The sequence below is a fragment of the Ictalurus punctatus genome, chromosome 15 (assembly GCF_001660625.3).
Source record: "Ictalurus punctatus breed USDA103 chromosome 15, Coco_2.0, whole genome shotgun sequence".
Lineage (NCBI taxonomy): Eukaryota > Metazoa > Chordata > Actinopteri > Siluriformes > Ictaluridae > Ictalurus > Ictalurus punctatus.
Window position 1 is genome coordinate 17,712,955 of NC_030430.2, and position 25,777 is coordinate 17,738,731.

The 25,777-nt window shown below is 39.9% G+C and overlaps 1 protein-coding gene across 4 annotated transcripts in view; it reads left to right on the top strand.

Annotated features, from left to right (window-relative positions):
• The window catches only part of agrn (agrin), a 271,614-nt gene that overhangs the window by 29,040 nt on the left and 216,797 nt on the right, over window positions 1–25,777 (top strand). For 2 of the 4 annotated variants that reach the window (XM_053686553.1, XM_053686556.1), the window contains exon 3: window positions 17,986–18,009. The exons of the other annotated variants lie outside the window; for them this stretch is intronic. In XM_053686553.1, the coding sequence (XP_053542528.1) occupies window positions 17,986–18,009 (24 nt within the window). The remainder of the gene's footprint in view (window positions 1–17,985; window positions 18,010–25,777) is intronic. 4 annotated transcript variants of the gene reach the window in all.

Genomic DNA, 25,777 nt, shown 5'->3' on the forward strand with positions numbered 1-25,777 from the left:
TTACAGTTCTTGTTTGTTGCATGCTGTGTAATTTGTACTTTGAGTGGACAGTGTACTTATTCTATCTACTTTTATTTTCTCTTCAGAAGTCATTTTATGGACAAAAGGATGATAAAGTAAATAATCCACCTCATACTCATTCATTATCACGACTGTATTTCACACGCACCTCTTCAGCCACCGTTAATGATGAGTTACGGAGGTGTCAGCAACATGAAATGAAAAATATCAGCTCAAAACTAGGGGGCATTCCATGTAGAGGTCGGCCGAAAGGGGATTTTACCGATACAGATACTAAGTTGGGCAGTACCTGCTGATATATTCAACGGAAACTGATACAGAATGAAAACATAATACTCAAAGTAAAAATATTACTGAACTTTATAACAAAAATAAACAGTACTGAGTGTACCATGAACATGTACTATACTTTTGAAAATGAAATAAATATATAGATATTAATATGTATTAACTATTAATAATAAGTAAATAATAGACATACATCCAAACTAAACCAAAAAGTAACATTCCTAATAACAAATAACAATAGAGACATCCAAAATGGATCAAAAACACTTCAAATAATACAACAAAAATTGCCAAAGATAGTTTTTATTTCTCCTCTAAAGGCCGTTCTCATTCTGTATAATGACAGCAGACTCTTCTCAGTGTGGATTTTTGCCAATAACCGATAGTTCCAGGAATAGGATATCAATCGATCGACCTCTAGGTTCATGCTGCATAACCATGTGACATAACTGCATGAATCTACAGTCTGGGGTAGAAAGAAATCAGCCATCATGTGCTCAGTTCCAAAAAAATACAAAATAATCCACTGTACTAAGTTTGTTCATTTGATGATGACGCCAAAAATGAAACCCGCTAGCCCGTTAATCCCAGCTGATTTTAGGCACTAGAACTAGCCTGGTGATCTAAGTGTTTTAGAAACAGTGAATGTACTAACCCTAGTATTGAAAGAGAATGTGGCCTTTCTTTTTCATGCGATAATTCACATCATTTCAGTGTATGATTGATCTAAACAGTATAAAGTTGAGACCTAGAGGACTGTTCTAAAGCCCTGAGGAACCTAAATCTGTGATTTCCTTCTATTTAGGTCAGTGTTGGTCTTGTGAGCATATGTTATACATGTAAGTATGAATAAGTAATGATTTTTTAATGGGTACATGTACTTGGCAGAATGTCTTCCTGTTTGATGTTAAATGTCTATCGGAGGAAGTCCTCATCTAAATCACTCCATCCCACATACCTTAGAGGAATACTCGTGTTGTATTTGTTCAACAATTTGGTGGATGCTTAATATAAAACACTCAAGTCTGCTATCACAAACATTTAAATATTTTACACTACATTAATGTAATGCAAATTGTTTTGAGACTAATTCATGGAAATGGTGGCACTCAAAGAGGCATAATCATAATTACCATAACTACTCCTTGATAACTTTCATGAGTCATGTGTTAAATTGTGTGAGTGTGTGTTGGTGGTTGGGGGTGGGGGGGCAATTCTATGTAGCAGCATCTCATAAATAAAATACCGCAGAGCAAGCTATAGGTTTCCTCTATAAAGTTAATGTCCCCTTTAATAGCCTTGTAATTGGTGGTCATTACATTTGTCCATTATTACAACAAGGCTTGTAGGCAGTGAGACTGGAGGAAATCAAATAGTTTGCTTCACTCACATACTACAGTTTCTGTTTTACATTACATTACATTACATTGCAGCATTTGGCCGACGCCCTTATCCAGAGCGTCTTACAGTGATCTCATTTATACAACTGAGCAGTTGAGGGTTAAGGGTCTTGCTCAAGGGCCCAACAGTGGTAGCTTGGCAGAACTTACAACCATCCGATCAGAAGTCCAACGTCTTAATCGCCAAGCTACCACTTCCCTGTTTTCTTCCCCCACATCTCTATTACCCCACTTCACCACTCGACTCAGTCCTCGTTGGACTTTGTTTGTTGCTTAGACCTGGACTCTTTACTCTCTCAATGGTAAATTTGGATGTCAGGATAGAAAAAGGAGATGACTTCATTTTTCTGGCCTTAATTAGATCACATGCTGTGGAGGGAAAGAAAGATTCTCACAAACACTGCAGTGCTGGACAATAAGTGAATACGTATCTATCTCTGCTGGTTAACACTGGGACCAGAAGAGTGTAAAGACCTTGGGCGAGCTCAGCAGGGGTGGCCTTGCAAAGTGTTCCATTGGGAACCTTTACCGCTAGCACGTTTCATTCATCAATCCATTGCCTGTAGCGGAGTAGTTACTTTCTTTGTTATGGAGTTGGCTGGCATGCAGGAAATTGCAGCTTTCCTGAGAATTGGGCGGAATTAAAAGATTTGGACACATATGACTTGTGTGAATGTGTTATTGAGACTTTAGCTCAAGGATGGGAACTGGGTAGAGTGTATCACTAGATAAAAGGAACATTATCAGATGATCCTCTTCTCTGGTTTCAGTCTGCAAAATGTCAAAGCAACTCAAGAGCACTCTCCTTAAAACCAATTACTGAGCTTGCCAAAGACCTAATCTTGGTGCAAATAAAACGTTCGAAACATGAAATCTGAAAGTCTGGTTTATTTGGAGGCTTAGATTCTTGGTCAGCAGTAACAGGTGTCTCAGTTTTGCCCGATTCTCTTTTTTCATGCACTGTTTAACACAATGCCGGCCTTATTTATGGAATACCTGTGTCAGACTGGTTCTGTAGGAACAATGGGCTCCTTTCTCATTCCTCTACCTCCGTACGCTTCTATGCCTGCCAGTAATTCCTGCCCTCTATTTTTTTTTTCTTTTCTTTTTTTGCAACAGTGAAAATGCGCCATAAAAGTCACGCTCATGTTCCTTAAATGTTGCCATGTTCTGTTGTTAGGTCAGTGTGTAATTTTCAATCAGTGTTGATTGAGTGCCTTTGGAAACTGAATAGAATGGACTAAAATTCGAGGAATTTTTGTCTCCCACCACCCAGGTTGGATCATATTGTAATTTTAAATCCACACCTAACAATAGGGGTCTTGTTTCTCGGGGCTTTGTTTTTGATTTCGGCCTCCTACGTTACTAAAGCGGAATGTGAGGTGGTTGGATATTTATGGGGAATCTGGTGCTCATGGTAACAGTAGCTGAGACTTTTTAACAACCCTGCAGGCAACTCCCACATAGTGCAGTGTGAGGAGCTCGTACCCTCGTTATTATTAACCTGAATGCTTTGAGCAGACAACCTCTAATTAATCATTTCATGTTGTCACTTTTATCTGGAGAGGAAAGATGTGGTAAGACATCTGTTTTTGTCCATATTTCATGGCAAGCCCCTATCCTATGCATACTGCTTTTCGTGTATGGTGCAGTAGCTGTATCAGTTGAAGATATAATAAATCTTCCTAATTTGAAACCCAGATTGATTCGCCATAAGAAAGTCGAGTGTGATTGATGGTGAGTCACTGCAACTATTGATTCCGCAGGAAATCAATTAGGCCGAGGTCATAACCTTTCAGCAGGCGTTTGGCAGGTAGTAACACAGATGGTTGTTCCACAGAGATCTGTGCCGTCCATCTGCTTGTGATTTCAACAGGTTAAACATGGTACTCTGTGGTTAGTTATGTTCCATCATGCCTTCCTGCCTTGTATCTAGTGTTCCTATATAAACTTTTGGCCATTTCCGCAGCTTTGAAAGCATGCCAAACAGAATCTGCACTGCAAATACTGTGAATGCTAAATTATGGACACGTCAACAAAACACTAATTGAACATTGAACCAAAAAAAAAAGTCTGGATTTAATTTAGATTTTGAATAAACAAGCCAGAGGCAAGGAAAGTCTCCCTGAGACGACACAAGGAAGAAACTTAACAAGACCAAAGAGAACTCTTACTCTGGATAGTAGGATTTTGATCATTACACTATACATTAGTAAAGAAAAAAGGTTACACAGTCCTACATGTGTTGAGATGATATAGAATGTTTGGTATGGTATTGTGAATAGGACTCCTGGGATGAGCATAAGAAAACGTTCTTTATGATTACAGTGGCAGCTCTTCGGAAATCCATTTTTTTTTTTTTTTTTTTTTTAAGATAAACAGCCCCTCCAGTATTTTGTGATTCTGTGATCGCAGAAATGAAAGCAAAATCAAGGAAACTCCGCAATATTCGCAGGAGCTTGCAACGTTTCAAAATTACCACAGATTTGGGCCAAAGCGCATCCTGTGATGTCATCACACCTCGTATTCAGCCAAAGCCCCCTTCGATTCACTTCGTCGAACATGAGTACAGCCAAAAGGTTATCATTTACGTCACTGTGAAAGACCGCGCAAAAAATTTTTTTCAGTTGCAATTTTGCCAGTTCAAGTAGTTTTCCCCCAGAAAAAGCATAAAAAACTCTGCGAATTGCATCACAAAAGCGCAGAAAAATCAAGCATTTTTGGCCATAACAAACACAAAAAAACGCGCGGAATTGTGTATGGACCGGATATAAAAACGAGATGTCAGGCAGGTGAAGTGGAACAGCCTGATATCAACTGTTTATTAAATGTGTGTTTGTATTAAATGAGGTCTGGAATTGCTGTGATGAATAAACGGTAGCACTAGGATAGATGTGTCAGTGTGGAGATTAGCAGGGAACCTGGATCTTTGTATGGGTTCACCTATAAATCTCTCCTGACAGCTGACTGAGAGCTCTGTCTGCCCTTACTCACAACCACGCTGGTGTTGCATGAGCTCTGAATAATTGAAAACTGAGATCTCTGGAGGAGAGCTGTCCCGGGCTGACCCATTTTCAAAGACCATGTGACCCCTAGCTTTAACGGCTGGGTAAGACAGAGACTGTTTTGTGTGTCCCTAAGTGCATGGGTGAGGTCTATGTGTATGTATGAGTGTGTCTGGGTGCAAGTCTGCAGTCTTGTGCATTGCTTTATGGAAAATGGAAATGTTCTTTGGAGGGCTGTAGTGCTTTTTTTGTACTACTTGATACATGATTTCCAGTACTGTTTACCTATAATGGGTCGTTTTGCCAAATTTAAGGGTGGGTTTCTTCGTCTGGGGTGTAGGGGAATCCATGTGCTTTGGTGTCTCTTCTATCTTCCTGTTCGTCTCTCAGATGTTCCTGCATCTTTACCTTGACTTCCTGGTTGCAGCAGCTCTGTGGCAGTTTTTTTCCTTGAGAGGATGAGGGAGGGAGAGAAAGGCATTGTGTGGGAATGTTAAAATTAGCTTTTGATCTTGTCAGTGTGACAGTGTGTCTCTGTGTGTATGTAAGATTTCACCTTTGTTTCCTCTCTGTTCTTCTCATTTCCACTCAGCTTGTCTCAGAAGAGGTGAGTGAGTGTGACCTCACTAAAAGGACCAGGTGTCTTTCAAAATATGAGATATGATGAAACATACATTCGCACACAGGGACAATGTGGGTGACTTGTTTTTCTTCCATGAATCAGCTCAACTTTATGCGAATTAGTGTCTGTTGTACATTTTATTTTTGGCAAAGTGTTTGTGGTGCCGTATTGTTTTGAAAAATCCCTCCAACATTGCTAATATTGTTATTTTTACATAATTATTATCATTCTTTTGAGAATAGGAAATTGAAAACGTTGCAATTCTGGTGGAACAATATGAACAGATGTTTGTAAGGAAGGTTACTTCACACTGAGCGGCATGGTGCCACAGTGAGTAGTGCTGCTGTGTCACAGCTCCTGGGTTCCTTGTCTGTTTTTGCCTGGGTTCCCTCCAGGTTCTCCAATTTCTTCCCACCTTGCAAAATGCTGGTAGATGGATTGTCCTTAGGTGTTAATGTGTGCGTATGATTGTGTTTATACAGCACATGGGGCCAGTAATAGAATCACATCCCCTTCAGGGTGTATTTAAACTTCTTGGATTCACTAGGACCTTGGTCAGGATAAAGCAGTTACTGAAGATGAATGAATCAATTTATGATATTTCCCAGATTGTTAGATAAACACTTATCTGTCTACTGACCAGTTGATTCACATCACTGTCCTTAACATCAAACGTCTTCCATACTGACTAGTCTATCACGTTCTGTTCTTTAATAGCCCAAGCTTTCTTCCTGCAACAATCAGTATGTTTACATGGACAACAATAATCCAATATTAACCCGATTAAGACAATACTGTGATTAAAAAACTACCATGTAAACAGCAATTTTTAATTACGTTAATCCGAATAAGGTCATAATCGAAGTAAACACAAATTGAATTAAGACATGTGGAGTATTCCTGTTTTAGTCACATTATCGACGTGCATTACAGACCTTAATCACGTTATTAACGTGGTGTGGGAGTTTTCACCGCATTTTGCGACAGGACACGATCACACACGGCAGTGCTTAACTGTTTTACGGCAAACAAGAGAGCACGGCTGCGTCCCAAACCGCGTACTTGCCTACTATAGGCCTGTAGTAGACGAAATACATGTATCTCGGCTACTATATAGACGGTAAGTACGTGGTTTGGGACGCAGCCCACAGTTTCAAGCAGTCGTCTATTTGCACGTACAGCATGACAAATAATTAACTGCACTTGAAGCGTTCTTAAAAATTTAAAACAAAAACACCCACAACTGTATACGGTACCATAATGAAGACGAACGGTATGTTGATGCGTGAAATTCTGGAGGGAACATCGGATGGTGTGGCACGGGGACGTAATGACGTGTGCTGTTAATCGAACTATGTTCTATAACGTAAAACGGGAACATAAAATGAGTATTCTAAACGTGACTCATGTAAACACCTTAATCACATTATTATCTTACTCAGAGTAAGGTCAATAATTAGATTACTGCTGTCCATGTAAACGTAGTCAATGATAGTCTTTCGTTTTTGGACCGTTAACTCCAGAAAGCAACGTTTATAGTTGAACTGATTATTAAAGTATTTTACATAGTCCTAAATTAAAGCTAAAATATCAACAGGCCATCTCTAATGTTACAAATTTAAAGCTAACCTTATATTATCCAGCCATCCTTCCATCCATCCATCCATCCATCCATCTTCTATACCGCTTATCCTTCTTCAGGGTCACAGGGGAACCTGGAGCCTATCCCAGGAAGCATCGGGCACAAGGCGGGGTAATACCTTATATTATATGTTATATATATATATATATATATATATATATATATATATATATATATATATATATATATATATATATATATATATATATATATATATATATATATATCCATCCATCCATCCATCCATCCATCCATTTTCTGATTATCCCATGCAGGGTTGTGGGGACCCTGGAGCCCATCCAATGGAACCTAGGGCACAAGGCGGAGGACACTAACCCATCGCAGGGCACAATCCCACACACATTCACACACTACGGACAATTTGGAAATGCCAATCAGCCTACAACGGTCTCAGTCTTTGGACTGAGGAGTACACCGGAGTACCCGGAGGAAACCCCCGAAGCACAGGGAGGACATACAAACTATGCGTACATAAACACCCCAACCCCAGAGGTGCGCAGAAAACGTGCTAACCCCAACTGATCACAGTCTGGGCTACAACAGATATATTCTCATTTTAATTGGATTCATACTAAGTGTGCTTGTACAGATTTATAATAGTAATAGGTAGGACTTTGTGATGTGGGCAATATTTGACATTGCTGCATATTGCGTCTGTGTCAAACCCTGCAATATAAAATGAAAGTCCATTGCCAGCCTCTTAATGTAACACGGTTAAAGACAGCCCTTTATATTATTGGATTATGTGAATAATATTGTTATCAGTCATAAAATCACCAGTAATTGTACATTTTTAGTCCAGATGTTGCTATTTTGTGGCTTATTACAGTGTGCTGTAGGTTAGGAGGGAAAAAAAAAACTAAAATTGAAAACAAAAAATCACAAAGAGTGCCAGTAGGCGGTTTTGTTCAGCAGTAGTAAGCTTTTCTGATTGAATAATGCTTCTATATGGCTTTCTTTTAAAGCCCTAGTGAGCTCTAATGTGGTTTAACAGAAGTCACACTATACATACTATCATTCTGGATAACAAAAATGAATGTTTGAACAGCACACTTTTTCTTTTGAAGAGAGTCCAGAAACATCGAGGTGTATTTCACGTTCAGGTGTAACACCTGATTGTATTGTGGCGGCGAAGAATCGGCCATGCTCATATTGAATTAGTGTCTAGTTCTCACATCTGTTTTTGAATTGACCTTCTGTGATCTAAAGAAAGAAAAAACCTACTTGCACATACATGCCATCACATAACAGCACTGGTCTTCACTAAAACACACACAAAAGTACTGTATGTATGCCACATTTGTAGTGTTTCATAGTGAGGCATGGCCAGATGGGCTTCTTTATAGACTGAGTGCCTAAAATAATGCTCGCACAGAGTTTTACATGGGTGTGTGTTTGCACAGTGACTGACTTTTATTAGTCTTCTCTCACATCTCAGGAGATGAACATCCCTGAACATCGCCTACAAGCACGTAAAACCCAATGCAAATGTGTTGCAAAGGTGATTATCATCCATCCATCCATTTTCTATACTGCTTATCCTGCAGGGTCACGGGGAACTTGGAGTCTATCCCACTACAGAGTAATTTCCACTACCAAGGACAAACACTATAACTGTACAGAAAACTTCATCCATAACGCTCTCCAAAATTCGTGATGCTGAAGTCTCTACTTCCTTGTCAGGGAGCTGTTGATCTAAATCTCACTAGCCAATGAGAGTAAATCGCTGTCAAGCTCCGCCCACACGAGAGGTTTGTGTCAGAATGGCGAATGTAAACTTGCAGAGCGTAAACGAAAACTCTGGCATCGCATTAATAAACCACGATTAGTGAAAACGAAGCTTAGTAAACTGTTAACAAAGAACGCTATTTATATGAAGACCATGTTATAGTTTTGCCACTGAGTTCACTGTTTTTAGTTTCAGAGTGTTTGTTCTTCTCTTTCTTATTGTAAATTTGTGTTCGTTTTTTGAAAACCTATGTTCAATACTTTTGGCACAAATTGAATTCCATTAAAGTTTTCGGAAAACAGAAATAACGCAGTGAGTAAACGCGCTGCGTGTCGCGCGCAGACTGACTAATCGATAATGAGATTCGTCGAAACGATTTTCATAATCAGTTATTATCGCTTTTATCGATTAGTCGTTGCAGCGCTACTTGTTTGTTTTTAAAAGCAAACAGCAAAATCTGATTATTATCCCTTATGTCTCAGATCGTTTACATTTTTTTGTTTTGTTAAAACAGCATTGTAACTTATAGGAATAATGAAAATAGAGCACCAACTAACAGATTAGCAACAAAGCACATCACAAATATTTTGTAACATGTAACACGTTTGCCTCGCACCTCAATTGTCAGCGGTTCGAGTCCCACCTCTGCTTTGTGTGCATGGAGTTTGCGTGTTCTCCCTGTGCTTTGGGTGTGTCCTCCAAGTATTCCAGTTTCCTCCCCCAGTCCAAAGACATGCGTTGTACACTGACTGTGAACGGGTGTGTGAGTGTATTACATGTATGTATGTTAGATTGTGCCCTGCGATGGGTTGGCTCCGCGTCCAGTGTATCCCCTGCCCTGTGCCCCAAGTCTCCTGGGATTGGCTCCAGGCTTCCTGCAAACCTGTGTAGGATAAGTGGTACAGAAGCGGTACACTTTAATGTGTTTCAGTGTGGAGTGTTCCTTATAGAATGAGCAACTCTTTCCTTGTACTCTAACATTAAACATTAAAACATTAATAACTCACTTTGTAAAGTTTGGCCTCCAAAAGTGAAACTGGCAGTCAGTGTGTTCAGTGTGTCATTCCCTCTGTGAAGGCCGCCGCCGCTCTCATAATTTTCATTAACTCGGCTGTTGAAAGCAAAACGCCGGTTTTGATTTAGGGCTTCCTGAGTCTAGAGGCTGAATTTCACTCAGCATTAATCATTTTTGCTTTCTCGTGTTTTGTCCTGTCCAAACATCCTAGCGAGAAGAAAAGGAAAGTGTCTTCCGGCTGCGCCTTTTCATAAGGATGCTGATTTTTCTCTAGCCCGTCCCCTTGCTATGCTTTATTACAAATTCTGATTCATTTCAGAATAGACTCTTAATGCATGCTATACATGTGTGGTCCAGCTGGTGGTAAATGTTATATAAGATCTAAAAGTGGAGGGTTGGTGGATGCAGTCTGCCACCATTTCCTCATTTCAAGCCTGGAAAAATACATCGCATTCCTTTTAACACTTTACATTGACTAGTTAAACTTTCACAGAGGTGCAAGAGAACACATGACTGTATGGGTGTGTGTGTGTGTGTGTGTGTGTGTGTGTGTGGGAGTGTGTGCATGTGGGAGTTTGTGTGTGGGAGTGTGTGTGTGGGAGTGTGGGAGTGTGTGCGATGAGACAGTAGAGGATGGAGGTGTTGGACCTTGAGGAGGACCAGCTGGAAGCAAAGAGGAACACATGGCTCTCAGACAACCTGATGGATCTCAGCAGCAGATCGCTCCACATGTCTCTCATTTATTTATTTTCCTTTTCTATTTTCATTGCTCTGCGGCCGAGAGTGAGGCAGCAGCTGCGTCTGGCTGGGAAGACCACAAGACGTGAACACGAAACCTCAACATCAGGATTAGTGTGTTCGTTATGGTTGTGTGGGTTTCAGACCTCATAATTCTTTTCGGGTCCTGCTTTAAACTACAAGCGAGTTGATACGTAATGATGGCAATAATACACGTTCGCATTTGCAGGATTTAAGTTTCGTCTCCTGTATGCACTCGTTGCTATTTTATAACCGCCACAACAAGGGAATCATTTTATGGCTAGTTTTAAAAAGGCAAGTAATTAATCATGATTAGTATGTTTGCATAGCTTGGGGCTGATCCTTGATGGTGCTGTTGATTAATCTCGTCGACTAATTACAGGAAGCACAAATCCGTTTTTTTTTTTTTTTGTGCCATATTTGATTTGACCAGGAAAGACTTTTTTTCTTGTGGCTCAGTTTCTCTGAGTGAAGCTCCTGGGTGCATGAGGCAGGCTGTATTTTGAGGGGGTTTTTTTTCCTGTCCTTTGCAGTCAGTATTCATTAAGAGTAGACCTGTTCCTGCAGCATACAGTAAGTCTTGTTTCAGACCCAGCCTTAGTATATGGCCCTCTCTGTCTTTTACTGACAAGATAGAGAGCCAGAGCAAGAGGGACAGAGATGCAATTGGCTGCTGGACCCAGCATGCTTATTGCATTAAGTGCAATCAATAAATTCCTTTTTTGTGTGCTGGCATACCCCACGTCTGAATCTCAATAAGGTTGAGTGCTTTCCTTCTAATGAAGATTGCTGATTATTTTTAGTGCATTTACAGCATGGACTGCTGCATTGCAGTTTTCCCAGGAGTCGCAGGGCTTACTCCCTACTTTTTAGATGGGCACATCTTAAACAGCCTCGTATATATCTTTTCCCATGTCGGTTTTTGCAGAAAGTAGCTTCATTATTGTAGAATGGATGTTGCTTTAGAATATTTTCCCTGCTACAAATTCCCAGCTTGGTCTGACCAGCTAACAGGTGCCAAAACACATGCTGAGCTGGTCGAGCTGGTAAATCATCTTTGCCAGCTGGTAATTAATTAGTGCTACCAGTGCTACATCACTCATGTTTTTTTTTTTTTGGAGGGGGGGATCTTTTTTTTGTGTTAATTTCTCCCCACTTTGGTCTTAGCCAATTCACCTATCACACGACAGCTAAAGCAGGGAGACTGGGGGAAACTCATGCTTCCTCCATGTGAAGCTAACCTTTTCAAACTGCTGCACATTCAGTGTTACAGGAGGATCTGCCCTCTTCCGCATACACAAGTTCACAGATGCCTGTGATTGGCTAGTGTTGCTTTGATTGACAGGGGAGAAAGAGTATACTATCCCTTCTACCCAGAAAGCACAGAGTCTGCTCTTTTGAGTCCTGGCCACAGATGGCTGTGGCATTGTCATGATTTGAGCTTGCAATCTTCCAACAACTCGAAATTCAATTAGAGAATTTCTTAGTTACTCAAATGTTTATGGATCAGATCGTTAAGTAATAACAAGTACAACATTACAGTGGTGCAGCAGGTAGTGCTGCCACCTCACAGCTCCAGGGTTCTATCCTGAGCTCGGTTTACTGTCTGCAGAGTTTCAAATGTTTTTCCGGTGTCTATGTGGATTTCCTCTGGGTTCTCCAGTGTCCTCCCATCCATCCATTTTCCGAACTGATTATCCTACACAGGGTCACAGGGAGCCTGGGGCCTATTCCAGGGAACTCGAGGCACAAGGCAGGGGACACCCTGGACAGGGTGCCAACTCATTGCAGGGCACAATCACACACTACATACACACAATTTGGAAATGCCAATTAGACAATCATACATGTCTTTGGACTGGGTGAGGACATTGGAGTACCCGAGGAAACCCTCAAAGCACGGGGAGAACATGTAAACGCGATGCACACAGGGCAGAGGCGGGATTCAAACCCCCCTCCAGTTTCCTCCCATCAGACAAAAACATGCCAGTAACTGGACTGTCTGTGACTAACTTGTCTTGTCATGGACTGCCTTCCCATTCAGGGTGTGTGTCCACAAAGTGTTCCCGGGATAGGCTCTGGATTCAGCATGACCCTGGTCAGAACAAGTTGGATTTTGTCAGAAGTGTTTTCAGATCAGTGACGTTATAAGATTATGACAGCCTTTGCAACTTTACATTATCAAGATGACTAAGTAGCAAACAAAAAGCGAGGAAGATCTGAAAGATCCATATTTTTTTCTGGGAAAGGCCACCAGTATGATTATCTCCACATGTTGTTGTCATTTCAACAGCATGGTCATTTCCATCAGATTATTTATCATAAAATTACACTTTAATTAGTGCTAATAACACAATTCGTGGTTCTTTACCCAATAATAATCTTTCCATGATTTAGGTGTGTGTGTGTGTGTGTGTGTCTCAGGTTGAAGTACCTAGATTGAATCACATCAGCAAGTGCCTCTCGTGCATGCCGCCATATGTGATATCAAGGTGAGATCAGGTGTGGAAGAGACGTATTTTGTCTAGCATCTTGTCTAGTCCCAGTGTCAGTTATCTTGTCATCATGGCTCCGGCTGCCTGATAATGGAAGACCATTTTACCTTCTCGTTTTTCTCTCTCTTCTCTTTAATACATGTTTGAGAATGGGAACCTTTATAATCCGGCTCCTTTAAACTGAGGGAAATGGGGTGAAAAGGAGACTTGGGTAAGCCTTCATCCCACACACTTGGGATGGAGGCCCGAGCACCTGAGTGTATTATGAACTCCTTTGAGCTGTGGGCCTCAGGTCATATCGTGCTTTATACAGGATCAAGCTTTGATGCTTTAGAAACTCAAATGCAGAACTGACATGCTGGATCGATTTTCTTTTCAGCTTCAAAACCGTGACTTAAAAAAAAAAAAATTATTTAACCGCATTCTGCAGCTATCTTGTATGTGTAATTGAGTATGGAGGTTTTTTTTTTCAGGAAAAATAAATCAACGATGAGGTGGTGTGTTTATTTTCCAATAATAGCATGTCCCGAGGTCCTGAAAAAGTTTTTTCCTCTTATACCACAACAATTAGCCAACTTTTATTATTGAAAGAATGACACGTATTTTTCAACCATTTATAATTACATTTAATGTTGTGAAACAAGTTGGTTCCTCATATCACTTTTGATATAACAGCTATAAACATTCGTTCCTTCACCATCGTCTCACAGAGGTAATAAGACAAATATTCATTTTGTCATGGTAAGCCGTCCATGCTGCAGATTTCCCATTAAATTTACAGTTTTACCTCAGACACTGGAGACTCCTTCCAAGAATGCAAATAAACAACTTCTTACAGAAAGCTTCACTGTGTCACTGATTACACACATGTTTTATCTGTTTATGTGGAGCATCAGTGTGCAAGTTGTTACATTTACTTTTATTCATTTAGCAGACGCTTTTATCCAAAAACGACTTACAAATGAGGAAATACAAGTAAAGTAGTGAGTAGTAGAGAACAATACAAGTAGTGCTACCATGCAAGATTTTTTAATTGAGTTCTAGAAAAATAGGTTTTTTTTTTTTTTTTTTTTAATGGATAATGTGGGGTTGGTGTTTTAGGGGTTAGTTACATGTTCACGGAAGAGGTGGGTCTTTAGCTGTTTTTTGAAGATAGTGACAGATTCAGAGTCCGGATTGAGGTTGGAAGTTCATTCCACCACTGAGGGACAGTTAGTTTGAAGGTTCTGGAAAGGGACATTAAGCCACGCTGAGTAGGCACTACTAAGTGTCAGTCATTAATCGATCGGTGTCACAGGGTGTCCCAAAAGTCTATGAGTATGTTTGCCAGCACCATGTCGGTTGTGCCTTCATCACTGGATGTTCGTAGACGTCCACTTCTCAGTCGGTCTGCAACACTTCCAGTCTTTTTGAATTTGTTAATAAGTTTGGCAACAGTGTCGTGTGTGATGTGTTTGCCATGTTTCCTGTTAAAGTCCATCGCAACCTTGCGACAGCTTCCCGATCCAGCCATGAGAATGGTTTCAATGCATTCTTCTTTTTGTCAAAGGCATTCTTAAAGGCTATGTGGGAATATATATATATATATATATATATATATATATATATATATATATATATATATATATATATATATCTCCTATTTATGGAGACTTTTGGGACACGTTGTAGATACAATAATGTATTAGAAGTGGTGCATTAATATAAACTGTACAGCCAGAACTACTGTGCGGCTGTTATATGCAACTGATCAACAACTTCTGACCAATCAGAATCGAGAATTCAACAGCGCTGTAGTATATAGGGTCTTAACTCCAACTTTGTCTCTTCTAAAATCAGTAAATAATACATTGAGTATTTTAGTGATTCTAAAAAAGTCCCCATTGATGTATTGTAGAGCTCTGTGGATAAGGACTACTGATCGGAAAGGCTGCGAGCACGGCCCAACTGCCTCTGTTGGGTCCTTGAGCAAGATCTTTAACCCTCAACTCCTGAGTTGTATCCTGTCTCAATTGTAGGACGCTTTGCATAAAAGTTTCAGCCAAATGAATAAATGTAAATACACCAGGTTGGGTAGGTTTCAGTGTATAGTACTCTCCTGATAAATATGTAGGTGTCTGCTCTGCCTTCTGGATTATATAGCTCTCCCATTTATCTGTTCTTGCTGTAAATATTTTAGTATGCTTCAAAGAGCTGATAGACGGCGGCTGAACAGAGGAAGAGACTTGGCAGGATACTTATGCCGCACTGCTGAACTGAGACAAAATGGCTGCTTTTGTCAGTCCTGAGTGTAAAGTGTATCCAAGATTCATCTGCTTTATAATCTGATGTTCTGCTGAGCCAAAGAAGTGGCGTAATCACTAATGGTTCTGCTGATAATCACTGCAGATAAAAACACATTCCCCTCTGAAAGTATTGGAACAATTCTGTTTTTATCGCTATACATTGACGACATCTGAGTTTGAGACGATGGATCAGCTTGTATTTCCTCATATTTACATCTAGATGTCTTAAACAACTTAGAACACACCAGCTTTTGTTTAAACCCGCATATTTTTTTTCAAGTGATTCAAAATATTGGAACATGTCGCTGACAGGTATTTCTAGCTGCCCAGGTGTGACCTGTTAAATTGATTGTTTAAAGAATTAATGTCTTCAATGTATAGCAAAAACAATAGAGTTGGCCTTGCTGTTCCAATACTTTCAGAGGGTGTATGTATATATATATATATATATATATATATATATATATATATATATATATATATATATATATGATAGTCTAGTAAGCATTTAAAAGGTTATCCATTAGGGATGGGCAATACGGCAATATGATTTTTGATATTGTGATTATAATAACATCATGATACACTTCGCTAAGTTTTGTTCTCATCCTTTTTTTTTAAACTTTCGGTAACAAGTAATAGATTGCAAATTAAAAACGTTACCAATTATTTAACTTCATTTAAAAAAAATAAATGTTACAAAAATCTATAGACTTCAGATCCTTGTTGGCACCTTGTTGGCAGAACGATACATCGTGAGGCGTTTCGTGTAACGTGAAGATGTCTTGAAGTATTGTAATGTGATATTTTTGTCACTCCGACTGTACATCTTATTGTGTAGCTAGTCAAACAATCCTACCTATTTCACTGTTTCAGGCTTTTAACAGTATGTTTCTTTTTCTCCCCCTCTCTTTCATGTTCCATCTCGGGCCGTGTGAACCGCACTCTCAGGTAAGACTGACTTTCATCAGCGTGTAATAAAGAGCACTTCGCCCTTCATATCGTCGACTTCACTGCAAACCTTTCTCATGTTTTTCCTCACTCTTCCTTCCAGGACTCACCATGTCTTAGTCTCAGGCTCAGAGCTTTGCAATAGCCCACACAGAAACATATGTAAAACATAAACAACACATCCCTATTATTAGGTTTCCCTTCATACCCGTGTGCATTAAATTATACCCCTAAAGCATGGTACACACTCAGTAATCCTCTTTGAAGTGTACTGATAGCCACTGTTTCCTTCCCATTCTCTGTGAACTCCCTTCCTACATCCTGGCACCATTTTAAGCTTATGTGTTTGTGTGTGTCTGTGCGTTCATCTTTGTCTGAATAGACGTTGCGAGACATTATAATGAAAGGAGAGAAAGTATGTGTGTACATTTGTATACTGAAACTCTTCCTTAAATATATTCTTAGCAGGTGTATGATTAAAATAATCCCGCGACCGAGGGCTGTTTGGGTTACGTTCCTGTCATGAATTTGGCAAAACGGCGTTCGAATACAGCCCAACAAAATGGCACCGTACGTCGTGCGTTCGCTGAACTCATTCGTTTTGTTCCACTTTGTAAAATTAGGTGGAGTTCACCCTCTGGATGTCCTATGTTCAATATACTCTAGTTGTTTATTGTTGTACTTTTAACTTAAGCGGAAAGCAGTGCCGAGTCGCTAACAACAGGAACGAACAAACTCTTTGTGTAAAGCTATTTAACCGTTTGAAACAGACACCCAGCACGAGGCTGTCCTTTTAAGGACCGTCCTTTGCCATTTATATTAAAAGCTGTCCAGACAAAACAAAGTTTGTTGTCCCTCATAAAGCGGATGTGACGGAATCACTCTTTCATCTTCCTTTCCTGCAGCCCTCCCTCTTACCCTCAACGGCATTCTCTAAGCCTTGGCCTAAATGGGTCTTTTATTAGACGCTGTCCTCTGGGAGTGGGTACTTGTCCTGGCCCGGTGCTGAGTGTGTTCACCAAGTGGCCCGGCACAGCGCCAGACTCTCATAATTTAGCATAGAGAAGAGCCTCAGCCTTCAGCTTAGCAGAACGCTAACAACTTCTACTACATCTTTCTATCTGTTAACCTGATTTACTAGTATTCCTCTGTACTTATTCACTGGACAAATATCAACTGACCATGCATAGTTGCATTTTTAAGTTCTCAAAAGGTTTTATGTGCATTTCCTTGCTGTTCTACTAGTCAGCGTTTATTCATGGCTTTAGAGCTAGCTCAGCGCTAGCAGGCCACTTCATTAAAGCAGAGTGCTACAGTGTCAGGTCAAAACCTTGCCAGCTTTGTATCGGCTAATGGGATTTTTATGCCTCCGCTGCTCACAGTGCTTTAGAGAACCATTGCTATTCTTAGACCTATTAAAGAGTGGGGCCTGAGAAAATGAACGTGCAACTGTGGCATATGGTTAAAAATGTTTTAGCTAGAGTGGAATGTAGAAGTATTCGCTACTCAAAGCTATTAAAATTTGACTGAAATCTGACTTTGGGGCATTTCTGATTTGAACACGAAAAAAAAACAAACCACCAAAAAAAAAAAAAGTTTAGAATGCTTTTACATACTGTATATTAGTTTATACACTAAGCTATATATTTATATATAAAAACTAATTAAAAACATATTTGACCCTTTTTATAAACTTTATTTATAAACTAAAATTTATATGTATTTAACTATATGTATTCCCCTTTTCCCTAGATCATACTACCCACTGTATATCAGGTAAGCAAGCAAGGATGCATGTGCAGGTAGACAGGTTTTTAACAAGCGTGGCAATCAAAACAAATATGAGACTCAAAAACAGGGTCAAGGCAAAGATCAAGTGCTCAACAAACAGCATGAACAAGGTCAGACAAAAGCAAGTAGAAATTTTCAGGAAAAAAATAACGAAACCAGAATCGCAATCACAACCAATAATCAACAGCTTGGGAACCAACTGATGACAATCAACACAAAACATATGCTTCAGGATGTTAGTGTGCGCTAAGAGTGCTTATATACTGTGAGCTTGGGTGCGATTGTGATTGAGTCCAGGTGTGTGCAATCAGTAACCGGTCCAATGTGAACGTCAGAGTGTTTGAGAGGGTGATGTGTTGTATGGTGCGTTCAAGTCCTCCTGGGAAGTCGTATTTACGAGTTGGGAAGTCATAACAAATGACGTCAGGTGTGTTCGAGTCACTTTGGTCGGAGCAAGATGGCGGTGTGTTTTAACTCCACTTCTAGAAAATGAAGAACAAAGTTAATCAATTTATGAATCTACTGTAAAGTTTATCATTACACGTTATATTGTAATTGTACAACATTGTTGTGGTTTGTGCAGGAAATTAGCTTGTTTTATTGTAAATAAAAAAAGCCTGACAAAGACTTGTTAAGTTATTTACTTGTATTTCAATAACGTGCTACATATATCAAACACACAATAACAGAAATCAGCTTCTGAGGTGAGTAAACGTTCAATTTCAACAAATTTACCATCAACTACACATCCATTGATTCCACCGTCTTTTCTTACTGACATGCCCCCAACTCAGAAACTCTGGGCTCAAGGAAAATCCCACTCGCAAGTTTCCCACTTATAAATACGACTTTGTGCTGGCGTTCCTGTGCGTTCAACTCGTAATTACGATCTTTCTGAAATGACTTGGACGCACCAGTTCTCACCAGTACTTCTTGGCCGCCATGTTTCCAGGCCATGCTGCATTCTGGGAGCTGTAGTTCGACACCGATTCTGGCGTAGACGTGACACTCATTGTTAAAACCTTAAAATAACATCTATCCACCTAGCCATTTTCTGTACCGCTTATCCTTACCGGGTCACGGGGAGACTGCAGCCTATCCCAGGGGTCATGGGGCACAAGGCCCTGGACGGGGTGCCAGTCCATCGCAGGGCACAATAACACACACATTCACACACTGCAGACACTTCTGGACATGTCAATCAGCCTACAATGCATGTCTTTGGACTGGGGAAGGAAACCGCAGTACCCGGAAGAATCCCCCAAAGCACTGGGAGAACATGCAAACTCCGCACACACAGGGCCACGACGGGAATCGAAGTCTCAAACCTGGAGGTGTGAGCCAAGCGTGTTAACCACTAAGCCACTGTGCCCCTTTCTTAAAATAGCAATATTTATTCAGTTCAGTTTTTTATAAATTAAATTATAAATTCAATCTCCTACTCATTCAACCAAATTTTTCATGAATAGTTCATTTAATTCAGTTGTGTTTCATGATTTGTTCGTAATATTACTTTCCACCCAGTTGGTACGCACATACCTTTGCTTTAAGAAATGAACCCAGATCTCTCTGAGATCACTTTCATGAATAGGCATCGTATATGGAGGGCTTTCTGGACTGGTTTAGTTCTCATTTTTGATATTTTTTAGGTTTTATCATGATAGCCATGCACCTCACAGTGAGAAGAATGACATTTTCCTTTATTCGAGATTCAATATATTCTATAAATTCAGTCATTTCACTTGCTAAGATATTTTTTCTTTCTATTTGTTTCTTAACTTTATTAGGGTAACTTTGCTGTCTCACAGCTCCAGGGTCCTTCGTTTGATCCTGAGCTTGGGTGGAGTTTTGCATGTTCTCCACGTGTCTGCATGGGTTTCCCTCAGATTCCCCGGTTTCCCTGCACCCCTCACACTTGGACTGACTACTTTAAATTGCCCCTAGGTGTGATAGTGTGTCTAAACAAACATGTGCATAGTAGCCTGTGATAGGCTGGCGTTTCATCCGGAGTGTATCCTCACCTCATACTCAGTGCTTCTGGGACAGACTCCAGGTTCCACAATGATTGCATGAAAAAATGCAGTCTAACTTGGGCCAGGCCGTCTTTCCTCAGCCTTCTGCTGTTGTAATGAGCACCTATCATTTTTGACACAACACATCCTGAGATAATGAAAGTTCGCTCTGTCTTCCTGTCATGATTAAAAAAAGAAGCTTTATCTTATCTATTTGCTACTACTGAGGTTATATATGTGTTTGTAGGCAAAGTGTGTGATTGACAGGACAAGTCGATAGTAAGTGCATGCTGCGGAGCATCTCCGAGCAACAGTGAGAAGAGGGAAATAAGAGAGAGAGAGACAGGGATAGATAGTTGTAGTACAGCTTTGGGTGGTGGTTTATCAGGAACACAGACTTCATACTCTAGCGGATAACGAGATTAAGGACATGCCATAGGTGGAAGGAATTCCAGCTATCCTGTTTCTACTCATAAGCCATGCTGTCTATCCAGCCCTAACTTTATCCTCTGACTTCTGCTGACTGAACAAGGGTAAAGAAATATGAACAGTAAATGTCATTTGCTTTTTTGACATTGGCACTGTGCACTGTGTGTGTGCTGTCAACTGATTTAACAGTGCAACCTGTCCTTTGTACTTTATGTCATTTGCTAGAACAGTGAGTCCTAATAAGTCTTATGTTATACAGCTTGGCTATAAATTCAGCCTGACGTCTGGGTTGTTACCCAATTACTGTATAAAACTTTCACTACTGAAGGTTTTTTTTTCAATTCTGAAAGATATTGAAGCATGGCATGAACCTAATCATCTACTTTCCCCCAAATCTTTTATAGAATCTTTTGTTTATACTGCAACAAAATGACATCTTGAAATAGTATTGTTTAATTCAAATGTAAAGCTTTAAATGTGTCAAAGCAACAAAAAACTGGCTGAATAATCTTGTATTTGATTTATAATAATCTCATAATAAGAAATATTAGATACATTTGCCCCATGTCCCCAGGTAGTTCCACCCGCTGTCATTTTTAAACTGTAAAATAACTGTATGCGATATCAGCAAATAAAATATGCAATAAAATAAATAAATTAGTCTTCTATTAAATTCCTCTTAGGTAAATTATTTGACAATTAATTATGATGATGATGATAACGATGGCAGTTATTTTCTCCTTCTTCATCCTCTTCTTTTTCTTCTTCTTACTTGTTTATCTTTTTGTGGACATTTTTACAGTTCATTTATTTATTTTTTGTACACAACTGGGATATAAATTCAGTATGTTCCATTCCTACACAACTACGCTATAAATTGCGGTTGTGTTTTGCGTGGGAGTGCGCAACCACTCTGCAGATGAGCACATGCATTATTTTAAATGGGAATTTCAGCTTGCTGAGGCATGGTGGCTTAATGGTTAGCACGTTTGCCTCGCACTTCCAAGGTTGTAGGTACAAATCCTGCCTCTGCCCAGTGTGTGTCGCATTTTTGTATTGTGCGATTGTGCCCTGCCCTGGGTGTCCCCTGCCTCGTGAAAATGGATGGATAGAATTTAAGATCATTTTATCATCTCAGTATATTTGTTTTTATTGCGCAGATGGTTCGTGTCGATCTGTGTGTGCGTGCGCATCATACAGTGCATCCGGAAAGTATTCACAGCGCTTCACTTTTTCCACATTTTGTTATGTTACAGCCTTATTCCAAAATGAATTAAATTCATTATTTTCCTCAAAATTCTACAAACAATACCCCATAATGACAACATGAAAGAAGTTTGTTTGAAATCTTTGCAAGTTTATTAAAAATAAAAATAAAAACACATGTACTAAGTATTCACAGCCTTTGCTCAATAATTTATTGAAGCACCTTTGGCACCAATTACAGCCTCAAGTCTTTTTGAGTATGATGCTACAAGCTTGGCACATGGGCAGTTTCTCCCATTCTTCTTTGCAGGACTCTCAGTGCTGCAGAGATGGTTGTTCTTCTGGAAGGTTCTCCTCTCTCCACAGAGACACGCTGGAGCTCTGTCAGAGTGGCCATAGGGTTTTTGGTCACCTCCCTGACTAAGGCCCTTCTCCCCCGATCACTCAGTTTGGCCGGGCGGCCAGCTCTAGGAAGAGTCCTGGTGGTTCCAAACTTCTTCCATTTATGGATGATGGAGGCCACTGTGCTCATTAGGACCTTCAATGCTGCAGAAATTTTTCTGTACCCTTCCCCAGATCTGTCCCTCCATACAATCCTGTCTCAGAGGTCTACAGACAATTCCTTGGACTTCATTGCTTGGTTTGTGCTCTGACATGCATTGTTAACTGTGGGACCTTATATAGATAGGTGTCTGCCTTTCCAAGTCATGTCCAATCAACTGAATTTACCACAGGTGGACCAATCAAGTTGTAGAAACATCTCAAGGATGATCAGTGGAAACAGGATGCACCTGAGCTCAATCTTGAGTGTCATGGGAAAGTCTGTGAATATTTATGTACATGTGCTTTTTTTGTTTTTTATTTTTAATAAATTTGCAAAGATTTCAAACAAACTTCTTTCACATTGTCATTATGGCGTATTGTTTGTAGAATTCTGAGGAAAATAATTCATTTAATTCATTTTGGAATAAGGCTGTAACATAACAAAATGTGGAAAAAGTGAAGTGCTGTGAATACTTTCCGGATGCACTGTACGTGATGATACGTTATACACGATTAACTTTCCGGATGATTCTCACCCATAATGCTTTGCTTATCAAATGAACAATATATGCCACCCTTTTGTTTTTTTTACCAGTCAGAGGTGGAGCATAAACATTACATTACACACTTTTCTAGTACCCGCAGAAACAGTCTCTCATTCAAAAACCGTTCTTTTATTCTCAACTTCTCAGCACAAGGTGGCCTGCAATTAGTTTAAAGCCACGTGAAGGACATGCTCAAAGACAAAAATACCTGTCAGCGGAGGAAAAAAGGCTGAGTTTGTGTGGGACGGCTGTGTAAGCGGGCAGAAACCTGTGCTCACATGTCCCATGCCATCCTGTGTTAACCTGCTTTACATTCCTTTCCAAGGAGCTGAACACTCCTCTTACTGAGGAGAGAAACAATCTGTAGCTTAGAGCAATATCTTTCCACTTCACACATTTAATAAGCTTGTGACATGAGAACTGGCGCTTTCACTTTGTTGTTAATGCCCCAAAAGTCCTCATTGACTCTTGGAAAAGAACAAAAGCCTGTTAGTTTGTACTCTTTCACCTTTTCCTGGTTTCTTTAGCCTTTTAGGTTTTCCCATAATGGATAAACCAGATGCAAGACACTTTCTCCCTGATTCTTGCTGCCAGTATGGAGTCTCTTATTTCATTCGGCTTTGTGTCAGCGCTGTCCTGGATTATAAAAGATGGCACATCTGTTTGAAATTCAACATTTCGCAACCGCATAACTAACCAATAACTCAAACAGCAATGTCTTGTTGTGAATATCCTTCCGATCTCAACACAACAATGTCCCCACAGTCTTCTAAGCTTATTCTTGGCTTTCTATCCATTTTGTCACTTCTGTTTCAAATCACAAATCAAAGTGAACACTGATCGTTTATTAATGTCTAACAGCTGGACTTTCAGACTTCCTTTTTTTTGTTTTGGACTTTATATTGAACACACCTGGACTCGATGATGATTCACTGACTACGTTTACATGGACAGCAGTAATCTAATTATTGATCTTATTCTGAGTAAGATAATATTGTGATTAAGGTGTTTATATGAGTCGCTTTTAGAATACTCCTTTCATGTTCCCGTTTTACATGTTATAGAACATAGATCGATTAACGGCACACGTCATGCCGTCCAACTTCTCGACATACAGTTGGTCTTCGTTATGGTACCGTATACAGTTTGTTTTAATTCAAAATTTTTACGAATGCTTCAAGTGCCGTTAATTATTTGTCATGCTGTACAAGCACATAGACGACTGCTTGAAGCCACGGGCTGCGTCCAAAACAACGTACTTAACTACTATATAGTAGCCGAAATACACCCACTATATAGTAGGTAAGTACACGGTTACGGACGCTCTCCTGTTTGCAAACGGTTGAGCACTGCAGTGTGTGTACGCGTCCTGTCGCAAAATGTTAATAGTGTGATTAAGGTGTGTACATGTCTATAATGTACTTCGATAAAGCGAATAAAACAGGAATACTCCACGTCTTAATTCGATTTGTGTTTACTTCTAGTATGACTTTAATCGGCTTAAGGTCATCAATAATCGCTGTTTAAATGGTAGTTTCTTAATCAGAGTATCATCTTAATCTGGTTAATATCGGATTATTGTTGTCCATGTAAATGCACTGATTGCTGTCCATGTAAACGTACTGACTGAGTGACATAATCATTTTAAAGCTATTGAGCATATACAACCTATCACAGCAACCAAACTATAATAATCACCTGACAACTGCACAACACTCATCTAATATTTAGATAAATTGGTCTCAACAATAGACCACATATGCCAAAAACAGTCGCACCTTTAAATCTATTGTTAAAAAAATGGAAAGAATATACACTCACTGGCCATTTTATTACTTGGACATGCTCATTCATGCAATTATCTAGTCAGTCAATCATGTGGCAACAGCACAATGTATCAAATCATGTAGATACAGGTCAAGCAAAAAGAAACAAACAAAAGAACATCTAGTGAGCAGTAGTTCTGCGGGCTGAACCACCTTGTTGATCAGAAAGGTCAGGGGGAATGGCTATGGTAAGTCAAACAACCAATTCAATTCAATTCAATTTTATTTGTATAGCGCGTTTAACAATGGACATTGCCTCAAAGCAGCTTTACAGAAACATATAAACACAGGATACAGATTTTAAGTGTGTGAATTTATCCCTATTGAGCAAGCCGGTGGCTATGGTGGTAAGGAAAAACTCCCTAAGATGTTATGAGGAAGAAACCTTGAGAGGAACCAGACTCAGAAGGGAACCCGTCGTCATCTGGTTAACAACAGATAGTGTGAAAGTAAAAGAAAGTTCATTATGGTTTTTATATGAAGTCTGTTTGTTGAACTAGTCCACTGTTCACCAAAGGAGACCTGAGTGCAAAACTGCATGTGGCAATTGCAGTCTCAAGACCGTAGCAGCAACCGTAGTCCCAGCAACCACAGCGAGAATGTCCATGTTGTATTGAGGTCCAAAACCATTTCCATGGTACTTCAAGTGACACCATCCTAAGCAATCTCCAGGCTGTAGCCTTCAGTTGATGAGAGCTCCATCCAGAGGTAGGGCATCTGAATGGATCAGGCAGGTCCGGAGTGCAGAAAGGGTCAGGATCACTTGCAACTCCATAAAATCATGTGTTTCTCGACAGAAGGAGAGAGGGAGAGGGAGGTAAAGAAAGGGAGAAATTGTTAAGTAAGACTGTGTACTTTGTGTAAAAGGAAGTCTACTCATGGTAAGCTTGAGTAAACAAATATGTTTTCAGCCTAGACACTGAGACTGTGTTTGAGTCCCGAACACTAACTGGAAGGCTGGTCCATAACTGTGGGGCTTTGTAAGAGAAAGCTCTTCCCCCTGCTGTAGCCTTCACTATGTACCGAAAAATAGCCTGCACCTTCTGATCTAAGTAGGCATGGTGGACAAGGGAAGACCAAAAATTTGCTTAGGTGCTGTGGCGCAAGACCGTTTAGTACTTTATAGGTCAGTAGTAGTATTTTAAACCACTCAAACATCCATGGGGAGCAGAAAAGCATCTCGGAATGTCAG